Source organism: Equus przewalskii, chromosome 8 (genome assembly GCF_037783145.1).
Source record: "Equus przewalskii isolate Varuska chromosome 8, EquPr2, whole genome shotgun sequence".
In the NCBI taxonomy this organism is placed as follows: Eukaryota; Metazoa; Chordata; class Mammalia; order Perissodactyla; family Equidae; genus Equus; species Equus przewalskii.
In genome coordinates this window covers 31735383-31756300 of record NC_091838.1, presented here as the reverse complement: position 1 = coordinate 31756300, position 20918 = coordinate 31735383, and the positions used below count along the sequence as shown (strand labels likewise).

Below are 20918 nucleotides of genomic sequence, written 5' to 3'. Positions count from 1 at the left end.
TTAAGATACACAGTCATAGACTTGTGCACTCTTTCTGACATCCAATTTAAAGCAAATATTTGCTTTCTTATCCCCCTTGAAATCACCCACCCAAAGTCCAAGTTCTATAAAATGTTCTTTCTAACATCTTTTTATTGATACTCCCTGTGACTCCCCATGGCATGTGTTCTCCTTCACTGCAAAGAGCGATAAACTCAACTTGTGTAACTATAGGTGTATTCCTGGTAGTCTCTAGATGAACGGCATTGACAATCTGGATAAACCCAAAATTGATCTAATGTAGGACTTTCATACAATGAGTAAGCAAAAGAAGTTTTACCCATATATTCTTCTGTTCCAGTCAGAATTTTGGGGTTTTCAAAGTATCTGTAAATCCAAAAGTATCATGCTAGTTATTTCATTCCTTGTAACTTTAGATTCTTAAATAATATTAACTAGGCCCCTGGAAAAAGTAAGATTATTTAATAAAGCCTTTGAAATATTAACTGTATAATTCAGGATATTAATATGTTTAGAAAGATTATGTTTTTTAGTATCTACAGCCATTTATGGCTTATATTAAGAAATTAAATTAGAAGGTCCTTTAAAATAAGCTAGATAGATCAAGAAAGGTCAAAGAAATTTAGTTAGTGGTACTTTGTATCACTGGCTAAATTTAATTTTGTATTAAAAAATACACTATTTAGATCTAGCTGTTTCTTTAAAGAAGTTGTGCAGAAAGTAATTACTGAAATAATAATTACAAACTAACAAGTATGGTAACAAGGACAATAGGTATTATTATTTCAGGATCTACTTTTGCCAAGCATTTCATATATGTTATCCCTAGATCTGAGCGTCAGCTTGACAAATCACTATTAGAATCCTCATTTAAAAAACAAAAAAGGAAAGTAAGGTTTAGAATTTTAAAGTAAAGTGCCCAAGATCAAATTGCTAGTAAGTGCTACATGTTTTCAGTCAGATCAAACTTAGCTCAGTCTGATTTCTCATAACTTTGGCCTCTCAGCAATGCTGCTCTGCCTCTTCCCATGACTGCCGCAGATGAAGCAACAAGACATTTATATTTAAGTTATGGAGCAATACACAACAGTTTAACACAAGTATTAAAGCCTGCTGTTATCTAATAAAGATGCTCCAGATGAAATATACTATTTAGAAATAAGTAAACATCTAAAGAAAGGGAAAAGTAAGAAATATAAAGTTATGCATTAAAAAGGAAATGCAGGTTAAAAAAATAATGACTAAAATGGATCATACGACTTCTAGTTCAATGGTCATGTGAAAAACACGACTAGAAGAGATTATTTTGACAAAACAGATATTTGGTGCCTATTAAGGAGGCAAGGATGAAGAAAATTTCATTGGCAAAGAAAAATATAATCAATGAAAATGTGTTCATTGTATCGGTCAGATAAAAACAGAAATTTTAGATGAAGAAGAGTAATTGGAAGCAGGATGACTGAGTAATAATGTAAGAAATATTAAACTGTGCTTTCTAGGAGCACACTAGCTACTCTTGTTCTGGAAGGTGGAAACACTAAAGTCCTGTGTGTCATTGATAGAGAAAAACATGTACTTTGGCAATACCATCCTCCCTAACCAGTGGTATTTTGCTATATATAAAAGACAGAAAATTATACCCAAGAAAACAGTCTTTACATTTAGCAAAATTCACTGTATCCTCACAAGTTTGTTCTTTTTAATATACGCTCTCCTAATATGTCATCATTCTATCTTCCTACATTAAAATTCAATAGTTATAATTCTGACAGAGATAATTACTCCTGCCTACACCATCTACTGGCCTGACATAATCAATAGAAGAACAAATTATTCTATAGAAATAACTATGCCTCATTAATGCTTAAAACAACATTTGTTTTAGTCTATGACTTTGTTGTGCTTAATCACAAAATTTCTCTTTATGTAGCCAACATGTAGAAAATAATATAATGTAACATAAAGAGAACACTCATCCTTGAAGCAGCATGTGGTTTGACACTATTTTGCACAGTAGATCTCCAGGTTTTATTCGTCTGAAACTTTGTACCCTTTGATTAATACCTCTCCATTTCCCTCTTCCCCCAGCCCCTGGCAAGCACTGCTCTACTCTGTGCTTCTATGAGTATGACTATTTCAGATTCATCTTATAAGTAGTATCATGTAGCATTTGTCCTTCTGTGTCTGGCTTATTTCATTTAGCATAATGTCCTCCAAATTCATCCACGTCATCGCAAATCACAGGATTTCCTTCTTTTTAAGCCAAAATAAGTAAACTATGTGTATATATCACATTTTCTTTATCCACACATCTCAGTCACAGATAGACTGCTTCCATGTCTTGGCTATTGTGAACAATGCTGCAATGAACCAGGATTGCAGGTATCTCTTTGAGATCCTGATTTCAATTCCTCTGGATATATTCTCAGAAGTGGATCATACAGTTGTTCAAGTTTTAATTTTTGGAGGAACTTCCATGCCTTTTCCAAAGTGTCTGCACCAGTTTACATCCCCACCAGCAGTGCACAAGGGGCTCCCTTTCCTCTACACCCTCACCAACACTTATCTTTTTTTTTTTTTAACAATACCCATCCTAACTGGTGTGAGGGGTGGCTTCTCATCGTGGTTTTAGTTTGTATTTCTTGATGATTAGTGATGTAGAGCACGTTTTCATATACCTGTTGGCCATTTGTATGTCTTCTTCAGAAAAATATTTATTCAGGTCTTTCACCCATTTTTTTACTTGGGTGATTTGGTTGTTGAATTGTAGGAGTTGCATATATAATTTGGATTTATCAGATATGTGTTTGCAAATATTTTCTCCAATTCCATCGGTTGACTTTTCATTTTGTTGATGGTTTCCTCTGCTGTGCAGAAGCTTTCTAATTTGATGCAGCTCTAAGTGTCTATTTTTGCTTTTGTTGCCTGTGCTTTTGGTGTCATATCCAAAAAATCATTACCAAGACCAATGTCAAGATTTCCTCTGTTTTGTTCTAGTAGTTTTATAATTTTAGGACTTCAGACTGTATTTTATACTTAAAAATTTGCTCAGAGGGTAAATCTTATCTCAAGTGTTCTTATCAATAATAATAATAACAGTAATAAACAAAGAGGATGAGAGGGAACTCTTGGAGGTGATGGATATGTTTATGGCATAGATTGTGGTGATGGTTATCAAGTTGCATACACTAAATATGCACAGGCTTTTGTTTGTTAATTATGCCTCAATGTAGTGGTTTTAAAAAAGTATGTAGTTTGTCAAATTATCAATTAACCAAAAGGTCATAAAAAGAATTAAGCTAATAAATCCTTCCTCAATATCCTTCTTCACTTTTCATTCCCACTTTTTTGGATCAAAAACTGTCTTTAAAGACTATAGGAAAATCAAAAAGTATATTTTTACACTAATTGTTAACAATCACATCAGTAGCAGAATTGGCATCACAATGCCCTACTGTTTTTGAGGCTGTGCAAGCATCTATCATGTATCTCTGGCTTCCTCGAAAGGAAATTTAATCCAAAAAGGATTATGTACAATAAGAATCAATAAAAGAAAGGCAACGTAAATATATCTTAAGGAAAAATTATCTTAGGCATCTCAAGTTCTGCTTTAGTTTTGCCAGGATATACTGAAACAAAATTGGCTTTAAGAGCTATGATTAAAATTATGAAAAATTCCAAGGATTAGAGATTACATTTTTGGATACTGAAAATCCTCTTTGAATAGTGATTCACAAGAGCCCAGAATCATGCTTTAAAAATAGAAAGCAGAAATGCCTGTTTCCATGGCTATAAACATTAACATTACTCAATATTAGTAAGGCCAGTAATTATTATCAGACTATAAACTACTTACCAATGAGAACTGTTTGCATTTTAAATGAGAATGAGAACTTTTAATATGCTAATTTTTTATAAACCATCTGTAAATATATTTGATGAAAAACACATGACAGCGATAAGGGTTTTGTTTGCTGTTGTTATTAAAGAATTTATAATTAATTGTTTTTTGTGATGATTCTGCAATATGGTAAAAATTACCTAAGATATTACACAACTTAAAATAATACAGGAAAACGATGAAGGAGCACACTTTGTCACAGGGATGGCTCATTAGTCATGTAAAAAAATTAATAAGGGGAAAAGTAGACAGAGGCAATGAAGATTTTTTAAAACATATTTGATTGACCGATCATACTTTGATACTATAACCTAACACTTTGGCCTTCCAGGAAAAAAAGAAATCCAGATTTTTTGGATTGTTATAGATGCGTATTTGTCATAAAAATAATCGCAAATAGTTTTTTTGAAATTAAGAAGCCACATTGAAGATAGAAAGTTGGGAGTTAAAGGCTTCTGGTATTTAAGAGTTCTATTAATTAAAAATCAAAGAGCATTCTACAGATCTGAACTTAAAAATACCCCATAGCTTGTCATCAATAGGAGAAAGTCTCTTCAAATATCTAATTAATATTATATCACTGACACTAATAATTGAGAGAAATCTCTGAATAAAACATCAAATTGTAGTTTGGGAGCAGTGTAACTACATAACATGACTTTTTCATATTAGGAACTCATATCTCACATGGAAATTCTGACAAGGGAATCTAAGGTTTATGGGATTTCAAGCTTATTTTGAAACCAGCAGTAAGGTGTCAAATGCTGTAAAATGCACTAAGGTAGAAATCAGGAGGTCTAGGTTATAATAATAATGCCACAGACTTTTAATCTTAGGCAAGTCACTTAATTAACATGAGATTTGGTTTTATCATTTGTAAAATGAGAGATTAGATTTCATGTTCTGGGAGTTGCTACATCAGTTAAATGTCTATAAACATGTTTCATAATTTAATAATAATCAAAACTATCAATTACGTTCTATAAAATGCCTATTTTTTGTCAAGGGACAAACCAGTCTCTTTGCATGCAATATCTCAGTCCTCGCAGCAGAGACAGCTGCATTTCAAGAGATTTGGAAGCAGAGGCTCAGGCGGTGGAGGACGGGGAGCAACTGGCCCAACGGCACACAACCATTAAGTGCCAGAGCTGGGATTCCAGCTGAAGTCTGACTTCCTGCCATTATCTTGATCGTCCACTCTGATTTTTATCCAACTAATGACAGAATATTCAGTCATTCAAGCTGCATAACAAAGCTGAAAATAATTGTTCAACTATCACATAATGGCATTTAAAAAGCTTCTATTTGAGCCATAACCATCAATGATTCAATAAGCAAGATTTTATTACTTACAGCTGTTCCAAGGATATGAGTCCTTTAAACGTTTGCTTATCTAGTGCACGAATATCATTCTTGTACAGGTACCTGGAAAACATATAAAATCCTATTAAATTATACATTAGTATAGATATCACACATCCTAGATCAGGACTTTTTAAACTGCAGTGTGGACCTAAGAAGTTTTGGGATGTTAGTAAAGTTCCTAAAGATATATGGAAACTTGGATTTCATTTAAATAAGCTCAGTTGTCTGGGTAAGAGAGTTCCCAGGCACTCCTCAGCCTCGCAAAGGGATCTTTGATCCAAATAATAAGAATACCTGCCTTAGACTCTAAAACTTGGAGTGATTGTGGAAAACCAATGATTAACAAAGCCATGTGTACCGAATAGCAGCTTCTCTGAGAAAAAGAAAAGTTTGACTATAACAATTTTTTAAAATCCATTCTATCATACTGAATATACTGAGTGAGGAGTTGCATTTGCAAAGCTGGCAAGTATCACCATAGGACTCATCAGAAAGGGGATAAAACATATTAACAGATCCATAAGATGTACTTCAGTTCTCCCATGGCTGCTGCTGAACATCTACAGGAAAGGACACTGTAAACAGGTTTACAAGCACATGATATAACAAGTCTGACCAAAAGATTTGATGGAAACAGCTTATGTAACACATGAAGTTTTCTATGTCTGTTTTTCTTCAACGTAGGGTGGCAAAGTTATTTCATTTCAAAATCTCTACGGCTTTTGTGAATGTCATGAAGGTGAAACTCTGGATCTTTTCTACTTATGCCTCTGGGGGCTTGAGGTAACCAGAATTCCTGAACTTTCCATCAAGTTCTTTTGGGATGTGCCCTTGCATAGGCTACATTCACAGTTATTGTGAGTGCATCAGAATCACCCCATAGTTTGTTAAAAACATTGATTCCTGAGCACACCCAAAAACCTATTCAATCCACTTCTCTTGGGGTAAGGTCTAGGAAACTGCATGTTTAACAAGTTTCCCAGATGATTCTCATGCTGGCCATCTGCAGATGACTTAGAAACCATAGCAATCACAATTCCAGCTGTAAATGAAGGAAGGACTGCTCTCTAAACCTTGTTAGTGAAGCTTTGGAATTTCCAAACTACTTTCTCTTCCTGCAGATTAGAACTGCTGTAAGTTTCTCAGAGCAGTGGGGATTTACATCTAACTGAAGATCTTTTCCTCAGCATTATTTGGTACTATGGCAGATCCTGCTTTGACCAAAAGTCTCAAAAATATAGCTACATGTTAGGATGGCAAGAAAAAGAATTTTTTAGAACCACGTTTCTTCAAATAGGTTGTAAAGAGCATTGAGCTGTCATCTCAAAAACCACTGGTGGCTCTCAACTGTGGATATATGTGAATCAGCATATAGAAATGAGAGTCAATAGTATTTCTAAGACATTATTTTGAGCTCTACCTCAGGCCTTAGACTGACGTCTGAGACCCTGACTTCACAAACTCTGACTTAATAACGAGTCTGGCATGTGGTACGAGCATTGGGAGTCTTCAGAACTCCACAGGTGATAATAACATGCAGCAAAGCTAAGACCCTCTAGTCCAGGGGTACAAGCCAGGTAAAAGCACTTTGTAAATGTCCTCCAGGGGATTCAGGTACACCTCCCTGTAAGGAACCTCAGACCATTAGAATGTCAAGGAACCACATTACTTTTGGGGTATCAGCTTGAGGCACTAAAGAATTGGCCCAATTTCTATAGAGATGTGTGTCAAGACCTCAACAGGTTTTTTAAAAATTATTTTTATATTTAAACAATGATGAATTTTTTCCTAAAGATTAAACTAAATTATCAAATATTCATTGAGGGGTCTCAAAACTGAAAATTTCCCATAATATTTTGTCTCAAATATGCAGATTCATTTTAGACTCTTCTTTTATAGAAAATGATATAGAAAAAGTGACCAGATAATAGAGAAAAAAGAAGCAAATAGACCTTCCGCAGTTAAATCTGCACAGGTTGGTTAAATCAATATAACAGAACTTCAAGCTATACGGCGACTTATGTTAACACCAGTAAGAGAACTTCCAGTCTCCTGTGGTATAATGCTGACCACCTGAACTCGAATCTCTCCACGCATCCCTGAAAACCATACAGTTCAACGAAGAGGAAAAAACAAATCAGTCAGAACACAACATATGCCACAACTATGAGAAAGAGAATATTGGTAACGTCATTTATGTTTAAGTGGAGGAAATGCTAAAACCAACAAAGTCAGCTCCAGAATCTACTGTGGATGGTCAGGAGAGGATTTCACAGACCAAGGGGCAGGAGGAGCCCGTGGAACAGGAAAAACTGAGAGTAGCATCCTGATGGAAACCAGTCTGTGCTCTGGGTGCTCAGAGCCCCAGTTCCTGGGGAATTGAAGGAAAGGACTGGGAAAGTGAATAGGAGGAGGCACCTTACATGGACGAGCTGTCTTGTGAAGGATTGGCATTAAAAGGAAAGAAGAGAGCAAGAAGCCAAAATTGAGGGTCCGACAGAATTAAGATCGTACCGTAGAATCTAGACACATCAGAAAAGGCTGTATTTATTAAAGAACTTGTGCATCACCATGTCAGCAGAAGGGTGTGATCTTGAATTAAGAAACAAAATAAACCATCCAAAGCCCTCTTCTCTACCCTCATATTTAGTCATCTGTTACTCAAATCAAATATTATATCTTTATAATATGCAATATAATAAGTAATATCTAAACTTGAGAAAAACTGAATAAACTAACCTTACTTATGAATATCAATGCAAAATTAATAAAAATATTAGCAAACTAAATTCACCATTTAATAGTTCTCAGCAATGTTATAATTCTCTTCTTAAATACTGAAAAAATCTACACTGATAGCTGGCTGTCTTTCCAGATGCTATGATAGAATGCCTGAAAACTGCAGAAGAATCAATGCCATAATTATTACAATTATGAGAATTTAGTAAGATTACAAAATATAAAATTGACATATAATATCAATGGCCTTTTTGTATACAAAATAAAACCAACTAAAGGATATAATAGAAAAGAATACTCCACATATATAGTAAAAAAAAAAAAACCAACTAGAAGTACTCAAACTTACATAAGAGGAATTAAAGCAAATGGAAAAACATCTTGGATAAGTGTCTCAAAACCAAAATATACCGTTTTCCCCAGTTAATATGTACATTTAATATGATCCCAATAAAAACAGCAACACATTTTTTATTTTTCGTAGACGTTTATTGGTTGATTCTAAAGTTCATTTGGAAAAATAAACAAGCAGGAATAGCTAGATGCGCTCTAACAAAGAAGAGCAGAAGGAGACAAGCCATAACACGTATTTAAAACACTCAATAAAGCCTCTATAATTAAACCAGTGTGGTGTTGGCACATGACATGAACAGTCCAATGGGGAAAAAAAGTACAAGGTCCAGCAGTAGAACTAACTACATATGTAAATTTAGTATATAATAAAGATTCATTTTTAAATAATTGGTATTGAGAAAATGTGAAGTCTTTTATTTAACGGGGTGGGGAAAAGCCTTTCTAACTATGACTCAAAATTCAGAAACAATACGAAAATGATAAATTTTAGAAAATAATCAAACTTTACATGACAAAAAATTGCATATCCAAGTCAAAAGAAGAAGGGAAAATATCAAGAACTAACATCACAGAATCAAAATTTGAGAAGAAAAACAAAAACGCAATTGTAAAATGGGCAAAAGCCATCATCAAACAGCATACATTTAAAAGATACAAAAATAACTCAAACATTTGAAAAGATATTAAACTACACTCATAATAAGAGCAATGGAAATTAAAACTATACCAAGACATCATTTCTAACCTATCAGCCTGAGGAAAAAAATCCTTAATCCTGTCAACATAATCTGTGGTTGAGATTCTTGGGAATAGGCACTGTCATGCATTGCTAGTGAGAATGAAAAATGGCACACTCTCAGGGAAAGGAATTTGGCAATATACAAAAAATTTACATATACATGGACCCTTTGACACAGTAATCTCATTTCTAGAGCTAAAGATAATCCTCTACAAATAAAAACAACATATGCACAAGATCATTTGATAATTTTCTAAAATAGTAAATTACTGAAAACTACTCAAATGTTTGTCAGTAGGATCTGACTGATAAACTATGATACAGTCACGCAATGGAGTACGACAAAGCCATAAAAAATGAGAAAAATGGATGTAATCAAGTCACCTCTGGGTATATTTTTAATGCATGTTAATAATTAACACGTTCAAATATATAACTAAATAAAAAATAAAATGCAAAGTTAGAATGGAATAAAAATAGAAAAGTAATAGAATTTACTGCATACAAAATTGATAATATAAAAAGAGAAAATATTAATTTCAAGAAAATTCGAGCAAAGTGCTCCAACTCTTTACACTCTAAATAGAATATTTTCTATGTGAAAAAATGAACATAAAAAGAAATTTTAAACTTAATATGTTTAATTTTAGTAGCTAGATGGTTATTTTAATTAAAAAAATATTTACTGTAAGATAAATTAGCACCAAGATTTTGAAGTACCAAGATATTGTGTACCAAGACAATCACTCTAAGAAAAATTGCATACAAATGTCGAAAAGAGAAAGTAAGAACAATCAGTCTTCAAGATCCTGATCTCAGTTTCTTTGGCTACACACCCCTCAGTGGGACAGCTGGATCATATGGTAGTTCTATTTTTAATTTTTTGAGATACTTCCCTACTGTTTTTTGTAGTGACTGTAATAATTTGCTGCTACTAAGTTTGAATTGAAAATATAAATATAAAGTCACAATTTAGAAAACCATTTCTTAATTCTGTCTACTGCAAGATCCTGCAGTTATTCACCTCCTACTCAAATAAGGACACCTGATATCCAGATCTTGCTTTCAAATGCTATTTTCTACTAGAGCAAATCAGGCTCTTTGAAGAAATTACTGCTTTCAGGTCTGGGGCAGCAAAAGCATATAACATACCATGCTTGACAGAAAGCAATAGAAGAAGTGCTCCAAGTTTAATGGGATCATGTCAAAAGAACAAAGGAGTTAGTTTGAAGGGTCTCCCGCTGGCTAGCATATAGGAAAGCAATTGACTTTTGTATATTAACCTTGAATCTTACAATCTTGTTATAACTGTTTATTAGTTGTAGGGGTTTTTTGTTGTTGATTCTTCGGGATTTTGTACACAGATAATCTTGTCATCTGAGAATAAATACAATTTTATTTCTTCCTGCCCAATCTATAAACCTTTTATTTCCTTTTCTTGTCTGAATTGCGTTAGCAAGGATTTCCAGCATGATGGTGAGTAGTGGTGAGAGGGATCATCTTTGCCTTATTCCCACTCTTAGGGGGAAAGTATCTAGTTTTTCCTTATTATGTATGATGTTAGCCATACGGTTTTTTGTAGATGTTCTTTATCAAGGTGAAGAAGATTCCTCTATTCTCAATTTGCTCAGAGATTTTATCATGAGTGTTAAATTTTTACCATGGGTGTTGAATTTTGTCAAATGCTTTTTATGCATTTATTGATATGATTATATGATTTTTATTCTCCAGCCTATTGATGTGGTGGATTACATTAATTGATTTTCAAATGTTGAGCCAGCCTTGCATACCTGAGACAAATCTCACTTGGTTGGGGTGTACATTTGAATTTGATTAACTAATATTTTGTTCAATATTTTTGCATGTAGTTTTATGAGAGATATTGGTCTGTGGCTTCCCTTTGTTGTAATGTCTTCATCTGGCTTTGGTATTAGGGTTATGCTGGCCTCATGGAATGCGTTAGGAAGTATTCTCTCTGCTTCTATTTTATGGAAGAAATTGTAGAAAATTGCTATCATATCTTCTTTAAATGTTTGGTTTAACAGATTATCTACTTCTCCTTGAGTAAATTTTGGTAGATTGTGTCTTTCAAGGATTTGATTCATTTCATCTAAGTTATCAAATTTGATGCTATAGGGTTGTTCACAATAATCCTTTACTATCATTTTAATGCCCATAGGATCAGTAGAGATGGTCCCATTTTCATTTACGATATCAGTAATTTGTGTCTTGTCTCTTTCCTTCTTTATTATCCTGGCTAGAAGTTTATCAACTTTATTGATCTTTGCATAGAATCAGCTTTTGGTTTTCTCTATTGCTTTCCTGTTTTCAATTTCATTGGTTTCTGATCTAATTTTTATTATTTCTTTTCTTCTGCTTGCTTTAAGTTTATATTGCTTTTCTTTCTTTAGTTTTCTAAGGTGAAAGCTTAGATTATTGATCTTTCTCCTTTTTTAAAATATGCATCCGATGCTATAAATTTCCCTCTAAGCACTGCTTTCACTGCATTCAACAAATTTTGATAATTCATATTTTCATTCAGTTGAAAATATTTTTAAATTCTCTTAAGACTTCTGTGAGCTATGTCTTATTTAGGAGTTTGTTGTTTAACTTCCAAATATTTTGGGATATTCCAGCTATCTTTCTGTTATTGCTTTCTAGTTTAAATTCATTGTTGTCTAAGAACATACTTTGAATGATTTCTATTATTTTAAATTTGCTGAGTTGTGTTTTATGGCCTAAAATGTAGTCTGTCTTGGTGAATGTACCATGTGAGCTTGAGAAAAATGTGTGTTCTGCTGTTGTTGGATGGAGTATTCCGTAAGTGTCAATTAGATCTAGTTGATTGGTGGTGCTGTTCAATTCAACTGTGTCCTTACTGATTTTTTGCCTTCTGGATCTGTCAATTACTCACAGAGAGGTGTTGAAGTCTCCAACTATAATAGTGGATTAGTCTACTTCTCCTTTGAATTCTATCAATTTTTGCTCAAAATATGATGCTCTCCTGTTAGGTGCATACACATTCAAGATTGTTATATCTTTTTAGGAGAACCAATCTCCTTTACCATGATATAACAATCCTCTTTTTATCCCTTATAATTTTCCTTGTTCTGAAGTCTGCTTTGTCTGAAATTGATATAGTTACTCTAGTTTTCTTTTAATATGTGTCAGCATGGTATATCTCTATCATTTTACTTTTAATATAAATGTGTTTTATATTTAAAGTGGGTTTCTTATGGGCAACATGAGCTGGTTATTTTTTTAATCTATTCAAACATTGTCTTCCTTTTAATTTCTATATTTAGACCATTTACATAAATGATTATTGATATAATTGTTTTAATATCTACCATATATGTAACTATTTTCTATTTGTTGACAAGACTTATCAAGTAGTTGGAATTGAGGTTTATAGTTGTTTGGTACTAAAGGATGGGTACAACTTATCTTCATATGGTTTAGTTAAAATACATTATACATAAAAATATATAAGGTAAATGTTGGAATTTTTAGTTAATTTGGAGGGTATATAGGTATTCAACTTCTCTGTTGCCTATAAATTTTCAAATTAAAATTTTGAGGGAAAATAAAAAGATTAGGATGCTTATGAGATAAAATTATACACACATTTTAGTCCTTTCAAGGATTTTATGATGCACACACAGAGATACACACTGTTTTTAAGCAAACATGAAAATTGTATGTGTCTTTATGAAGGCAAATAAACTTTTTCTCTACTTAAAAGTAAGACAACTTAGTATTAATTAATAACCTTCAGGGAAGGACTAGGAATTATTCCATGATGAGAAATGTTATCTAAAAGTAACATTAACTTCAAACTTTTGGGCTAATGAATATTTATGAGATTGTTTTTATTAGCATATGCATTAATCATAACTTTTTCAAACCAATAGACTATTTTAGACTCTTTTAAAAGGAGATTATCCTATTTAAGTAAGATATCTAGGTCCAAAATCAAAGTAATTGCTCTAGTAAAGCTGAAAACTAATTTAATTCTCTAAAGCAATATTTTTCTCCAGTAATTGGAGAAATCAGAGAAACGTCATCATAACATTTCTCCAAAGAGCCTGACTTGAGAAAGTTTCACTAAAAAAGAGTTAAGATATTTGCCCAGTAAATAGTGTCTTTGGATGCTTTATAGAAAACGGCACAATTTTTTTTAAGACTTTATTTTTCCTTTTTTCTCCCCAAAGCCCTCTGGGACATAGTTGCATATCTTTAGTTGTGGGTCCTTCTAGTTGTGGCATGTAGGATGCCGCCTCAGCATGGCCTGATGAGCGGTGCCATGTCCTCACCCAGGATCCAAACTGGTGAAACCCTGGGCCACCAAAGCAAAGCACGTGAACTTAAGCACTCGGCCACGGGGCAGGCCCCTCGGCACAATTTTTTGTATGTGCTTTTACTGCCCAGCATCCATCCATCTGCTTCCTTCTAGCAGCAGCATCAAACAGCCATGGGATGGCTTTGGTGAAATCAACCTCCCCATGTCTTAGTTAGGTTGCTTACACCCAGGGGTGTAAGTCAGTGACTCATCCCATTCTTCTGGACACAGTGACTGGCTGCAGGAAAGACATGAGCCAGTGAAATACGAGGAAACATTTCTGGCCTTCTCATACATCAAAACAACTTTGTCTGTCTTCCTTGGGAGTCAACAGAAGAGACTCACTCTTTTCCCTCCATAAGGTGGTGTGAAAGTTCTGGCACAGAAATTTTGCTAAGTCAAGGAGGAAACATGAAGTCAGGGTCCACCAGGTAGAGTTTAAGGATGAACTAAACCTAAAAGACAGTCGACTTGAGAGATGCAGAGAAACTAAGCTCGGTATAATACTTAGAGCAGTTGGATTAAACCAGGCTGAGACGAGCATCGCCTCCACAAATTTATGCCTGGCTGAGCGGTTTCACTATTTGTTTGTTTTCTTGTTTTGTTCTATTGCAGCCAAGAGAATCTAAACTGACGTTATGTTTACCCAAAAAAAAGAAAAGGACAAAGAAAAGCCTTCATTTTTTTCTTCTGTGATTCCCTCCTCATCTTCCTCATCTCTGAATTCTTCACAGTAATGTCTTCAGGCAACATGAAAACCCATGAAACCTGAAGCTTTGAATTTTAAAAATTACCACCATGAAAAGCCATCTCCTGTCCCTTTCCCCACTATTCAAATATGTTTTTCTACTAACAGTGGTGGATATTCATACCATAATATCACATTTTACTCATTGAGTAATTTTAATATTCAAACTAGAGTTACAGCAGTTCCCCCTTATCTGTGGTTTTGCTTTTAATGGTTTCAGTTACCTGCAGTCAATTGGGTCTGAAAATATTAAATGAGAAACTCCAGAAATAAACAATTTTTGTTTTAAATTGTGAGTCATTCTGAATAGTGATGAAATCTCATGCCATCCAGCTCCATCCCACCCAAGATGCGAATCATCCCCTTGTCTATTGCATCCATGCTGTATTCGCTACCCATCCATTAGCCACTTAGTAGCCATCTAGGTTTTCAGATCATCTCTCAAGTTATCACAGTGCTTGTGTTCAAGCCACCCTTATTTTACTTAATAATGGCCTCAAAATGCACGAGTAGTGATGCTAGGAATTCAAACATGCCAAAGAGAAGGCAGAAAATGATTCCTGTAAGTGAAAAGGTAAGTTCTCGACTTAAGGAAAGAAAAAGATCGTATGTTGAGATTGTTAAAATCTATGGTAACATTACAGTATATTGTTATAATTGTTTTACTCTATTATTGTTATTAATCTCTTACTGTGCTTAATTTATAAATTAAACATAAATTATCATAGTTGTGTATGTAAAGAAAAAACATAGTATATATATGGTTCAGTACCATCCATGGTTTCAGGCATCCACAGAGGGTCTTGGAATGTATGCCCCGTGGATAAGGGGGAACTACTGGAATGCGGGTCAAGTAGTAGGTTTGTTTTACAACTAAAATAAGTGATGCATATGCAGTAGTCTTTAAATGGGCAAAGTTCATGCTGAAGACATTTCTATTCTCATTATATTTGGGGACAGACTAAAGTTTCTCCTATACTTCTATTCTGTATTACTTCAGAGTGTAATAATCCAGAGATCCGAAACAGTAATAGAAAAGTGAAATTGAAAATTATATCATTTATCTGCCTTTTTTTGAAAAAAATTGCCATATAATTTAAATACTGAGAGTAAAATTCTATTTATTAACACATATTAAATATTCCAGAAATATTTTCACTTGGGATTCAAATTTGGCTTTTCAATAACAAATTTATTCCAGCTCCATAACAATCAGAGCCAAGGACTTAAATCATCATTTTTGATCAACATTTATTCATTTTGGAAATAAGGTATTATCATATTACCAGAGATAAGCTCCAAGAATATAGTGATCAGCTTAAAAACATCTTCACAGATTACAAAAAAATATTTTTAGATAACAGATATATATTCAAAGTTAATGAATTCATAAAATTTATGTTGATATGCTTCACTAAATATTTACACGTCATTCAAACTAAGTACATTGCTGATAGTGCCATTTCCAGAGACATTGTTTTGATTGTAAAAATAAAACAAGCTAAAATAATGCTTAAAATATTAGAAAATTACCTACAAATAATCTACAAGATTCATTATAATGGAAAATTTTCTGGAGTTTTGAGTTACAGAGCATGCTTTTAGAACATTATCCTCAAATGATAATCTCATCTTTGCTTAAATATTTCAAGCTTGTCAAACAAAGGAGTATTGGGCCCAAAATTAGAAAGCAGAACTGTGAGTCTGGACTTAGTGCTAGAGCTACCAGAAAATTAAGCTTATAAAGATATATTCCTTATTTATGGAGTTAGGATATTAGTACAGCAAATCATAAGTCTATTGTGAAGAATCAATGAAAGATTGGTAAAAATAGTCTGTCAGACACTATGTAACGGTAAGATATTGAACATTAACATGAGTATAGTGTTTGGTAAATGAATGATGATCATGAAAGTGTTGAATAAATGAGTGAATATGTAAATTATTGAAAGTAATCAATGAATAAGTGATTGCATAAAAAGAAATTTGCAATTCTGCTTCTATTATATACCCCAAGGAACTGAAAGCAGGGACTCAAACAGATCCACACATAGCAGTGTTCATAGTAGCATTATTCACAATACCCAAAAGATAGAAACAACCTGAATTCCCATCAACAGGTGAACAGAAATAAAATGTAGTATATCCATTCAATGGAATATTATTGAGCCTTTCAAAAGAATGGAATTCTGATACATGCTACGACATAAATAAAACTTGAAAACAACATGATAAGTGAAATAAGCCACTCATATGAGGTACCTAAAATAGGCTAATTGATAGAGACATTAACTAGAATTGAGGTTACCAGGGGCTGGGAGAGGGAGAAATGGGAAGTTACCGTTTAATGAGTAGAGTTTCTGTTTGGGATGATGAAAAAGTTCTATAAATGGCATTACATATACAACAAACACAGGAAGATTCTGAAAGGTACAGAGAAGGAAAATTTGCTAAGAACCTCGGGCCCCAAGAAATGACAGAGTAGGGAGTTTCTGGCCTTTCTTTGCTCATTTATTACAGGCTTGGAGCTGAATAGCCAAAAACCAGGAGATGTAAATAAATGCTGACAATAAAAAGTCACTATAAATATGGGAATGGGGAAGTCTAACAGGACAGAAAACTTGGAAAATAACCACTCTACTCCAGCCAAGCACCACAGAACAATCTGTGTCTCCATCCATGCCCATGCCAGCAAAAGCCCCTGAGAGAGTCTAATGAGGCACCCAATATCCCCATAGCAGTATTGTCAGAGAAAGTAAAGTAGAGAGCTGGGACACTCATTCCCAAACAGCAATAACAATGAAGCCCACCCTGAGGTGTCAGTAGAGACCACATAAGACAACTAGACCTCCATCCCCAGAGCTGCCCCTTGGAGTGGAATCAGAGAAGGCCAAGTGTACAGTCAGTACTTTTACTACCATAAAGCAGTAATGAAGCCACTCCTGCTACTTGATGTCAGTGTAGGGCAGCAGGAGCCATAAGGAAGCATTTATACCCCTCTCAGCAAGGAACATACCAGTGAAGGCCTAGCGGAGAGGCAGAACTCCCAACTCTGCGTAACAGTAACAAGGAGTCCCACTACCACTTGGATATCAATGGAGGCCAAGTGGGGAACATGGACTTCTACCTCCCCATACTTCTTCCTTAACAGAGCGGAAGTCAGCTAAAACAGAAGACTTGAATAAGATCCAGAGTCTCTTAACATAATACCCAAAAGGTCTAGGTTTTGACCAAATATCACTCGCCATGACAAGAACCAGGAAGCTCTCGAACTAAATGAAAAAAGACAATAAATAAATGCTACCATAGACTAAATTGTGTTGTGCCCTCCCCCTGCCAAATTCATATGCCAAGGTCTTAACCCACACTACCTCCACATGTAACTGTATTTGAAGATAAGTTCTTTAAAGAGGTAATTAAGATAAAATGAGGTCATTAGGGTCATCCCTAATCCAATAAGACTAGTGTTCTTCTAAGAAGAGGAGATAGGATATAGACACAGAGGGAAGACCATTGGAAGACCTAGAGAGAACATGGCCATCTATAAGCCAAGCAGAGGGACCCTTAGAAGAAAGCAACCCTGTCAACACCTTGATCTTGGACTTCTTGCCTCTAGAACTGTGAGAAAATACATTTCTGTTCTTTAAGCCCCCCAGTCTGTGGTACTTTGTTCTGGCAGCCCTAATCAACTAACACAGATGCCAACAGTGAGATGATGGGGATGTTAGAATTATATGATAGATATTTTAAGAGTCATCATAAAAATTCTTTAGTAAGCAATTACAAACAAGCAGGAAACAAATAAAAAAATAGAACATCTCAGCCAACAAATAAAAAATATAAAAAAGATCCAAATAAAAAGTATAGAACTTAAAAATACATATATAACTGAAATTAAAAAACTCAATGAATGATTCAACAGAAAAATGGAGGGAATAGAAGAAAGAAGCAGTGAAGGGAGAACAACAGAATTTACCCAATCTGAACAACAGGGAGAGTGTAAACTTAAAAAAAATGTACAGTCTCAGGAACTTGTGGGACTATAACAAAAGATCTAACTACTCTCCCTTTGAGAGAGAGAGCTTGGCCTGCTACTGGGCCTTAGTAGAGACTGAACACTTAACCATAGACCGCCAAGTTAATGTGACATGATCTTGGTGTTATGTGACCTTCCAGGTCATGAAGTTGGACATGCACAGCAACACTCTATCCTCAAATGGAAATGGTATATACGTGATCAGGCCCAAGCAGGCCCTAAAGGCGCAAGGAAAGGAGTGGCCCAAATGCCCATGGTCCCTACTCCTGCTACACTGCCTTCTCTCTCCCAGCCTGTACCTGTGTCCTCATGGGGAGTTATCTAAGATCAGTTGGCAGAGAAAGAGAGGACTCAGGCCTCAATTACAGATGGTCTGAGCAATATGCAGACACCATGCAAAAGTGGACAGCTGCCACACTATAGTCCCTCTCTGGGACATCCCTGACAAACAGAGGTGAGAGGCAATCCTCCCAGTGGAAAGAACTTCACTAGTTGTTCACTTTACTTGGAAGGAAAAATGGCCAGATGTACTAATGTAGACCAATTCATGGGCTATGGCCAATGATTTGACTGGATAGCCAGATTTTTGGAAGGAATATGATTGGAAAATTGGTGACAAGGAAACTTGAGGGAGAGATAGGCAGATAAACTTTTCTGAATCTCAAAAACATAAAAATAGGGGCCGGCCTGATGACACAGCGGTTAAGTTCACCTAGTCCACTTTGGCGGTCTGGGATTCGCCTCTTCGGATCCCAGGTGCAGAGGCCTATGCACCGCTTGTCAAGCCATGCTGTGGCAGGGGCCCCACATATAAAGTAGAGAAAGATGGGCATGGATGCTAGCTCAGGGCCAGTCTTCCTCAGCAAAAAGAGGAGGATTGGCAGTAGTTAGCTCAGAGCTAATCTTCCTCAAAAAAAAATTAAAAATTAAATAAAATAAAAGAAGGAATAAAAAAAAGGTAAAAATATTTGTGCCTCATATGAACGTTTACCAAAGGATGACTTCAGAAGAGGAGGATTTTAATAGTCAGTTGGATATAAAGACCCATTCTATGGATACCAGTCAGCATCTTTCCACAGCCATCCCTGTCTTCACTCAATGGGCTCATGAACCATATGGCCATGGTGGCAGAGATGGAGGTTACGCATGGCCTCGACAGCATAGACTTCCACTCACTAAGGCCAATCTGGCTATGGACACCTCTGAGTGCCCAGTCTGCCAGCAACAGAGACCAACATGGAACCCCTGATATGACACCATTCCCTGAGTTGATCAGACAACTACCTGGTAGCAGATTGATTATATTGGATTGCTTCCATCATGAGAGGAGCAGAATTTTGTTCTTACTAGCATAGACACTTATTCTAGTTAGGGATTTACCTTCTCTGCATGCAATGCTTCTGCCAAAACTACCGTCTATGGGCTTACAGAATGCCTTATCCACCATCATGGTATTCCACACAGCATTGCTTCTGATCAGAGAACTCTCTCCACAGCAAAAGAAGTGCATCAGTGGGTCCATGCTTATGCAATTCAGTGGTCTTACTATGTTCCTCACCATCCTGAAGCAGCTGGCTTGATAGAATGGTGGAATGATCTTTTGAGAATCCGGTTACAGTACTTGCTAAGTGGCAATACCTTGCAACTCTGGAGCAAAATACTCCAGAGAGCTGTATATGCTCTGAAGCAGTGTCCACTATTTCGTGCTGTTTCTCCAATAACCAGGATTCATGGGTCCAGGAATCAAGAAGTAGGAATGGAAGTGGTACCACTCACTATTACCCCTAGTGATCCAGTAGCAAAATTTTTGCTTCCTGTTCCCATGACTTTATGCTCTGCTGACCTAAGAGGTCTTAGTTCCGGAGGGAGGAATATTTCCATCAAGAGTCACAACAATGATTCCATTGAAGTTAAGACTGCCACCCAGCCACTTTGGACTCCTCAAGCCTTTGAATCAACAGGCAAACAAGGGAATTAGAGTGTTGGCTTCAGTAATTGACCCTGACTACTAAGGGGAACTTGGACTGCTACTCCACAGTGGAGGTAAGAAAGAGTATGTCTAGAATATGAATTCCCTTAGGGCGTTTCTTATTATTAACATGCCTTGTGATTAAGATCAATGGAAAACTACAACAATCCAATCCAGGCAACTATTAATGGCCCAGACCCTTCAGGAATGAAATTTTGGTCACTTCTCCAGGTAAAGAGCCACAATCAGCTGAGATGCTTGCTTAAGACAAAGGGAATCACAGAATGGGTGGTGGAGGAAGGTAGTTTGAATGCCAGCTACAATAATGTGGTCAGTGACAGAAATGTGGACTGTAATTAGAATGAATATTCCCTCTTTATTTTGCTGTGAATGTGTGTGTATATTTTTCTTTCCTTTCTTATTCTTTTATCGTATAGCATGAGACGCATTGATTTTCTATATAGTATTTAAGTATTATTAATCTTCCGTCATAGTATTTAAGTTATAGGGTGTCAGGGAGAAGAGTAAACATCACTCAAGGACTTTACCTCCTCTTCTGGGGAAGGGGTTAGCACATTTTGGTTGTACTCAGGATACTTGTATCACGTTAGGCAGAATTATGACCTTGCTATTTTCTTTACTTGAAGATTAGCTATGGTTTAAGGAGATGCGTATGAGTAGCACCCTGACAAGGAGTGGATTTGTGATGATTAATTCTGTGTCAA

General features: G+C 35.4%; 1 protein-coding gene across 1 annotated transcript in view; it reads right to left on the bottom strand.

Moving 5' to 3' along the window:
* The window catches only part of LOC139085064 (probable oxidoreductase PXDNL), a 311563-nt gene that overhangs the window by 66790 nt on the left and 223855 nt on the right, over positions 1-20918 (bottom strand). Inside the window, exon 3 of the mRNA XM_070630618.1 lies at positions 5255-5326. Coding sequence (XP_070486719.1) covers positions 5255-5326 — 72 coding nt within the window. The remainder of the gene's footprint in view (positions 1-5254; positions 5327-20918) is intronic.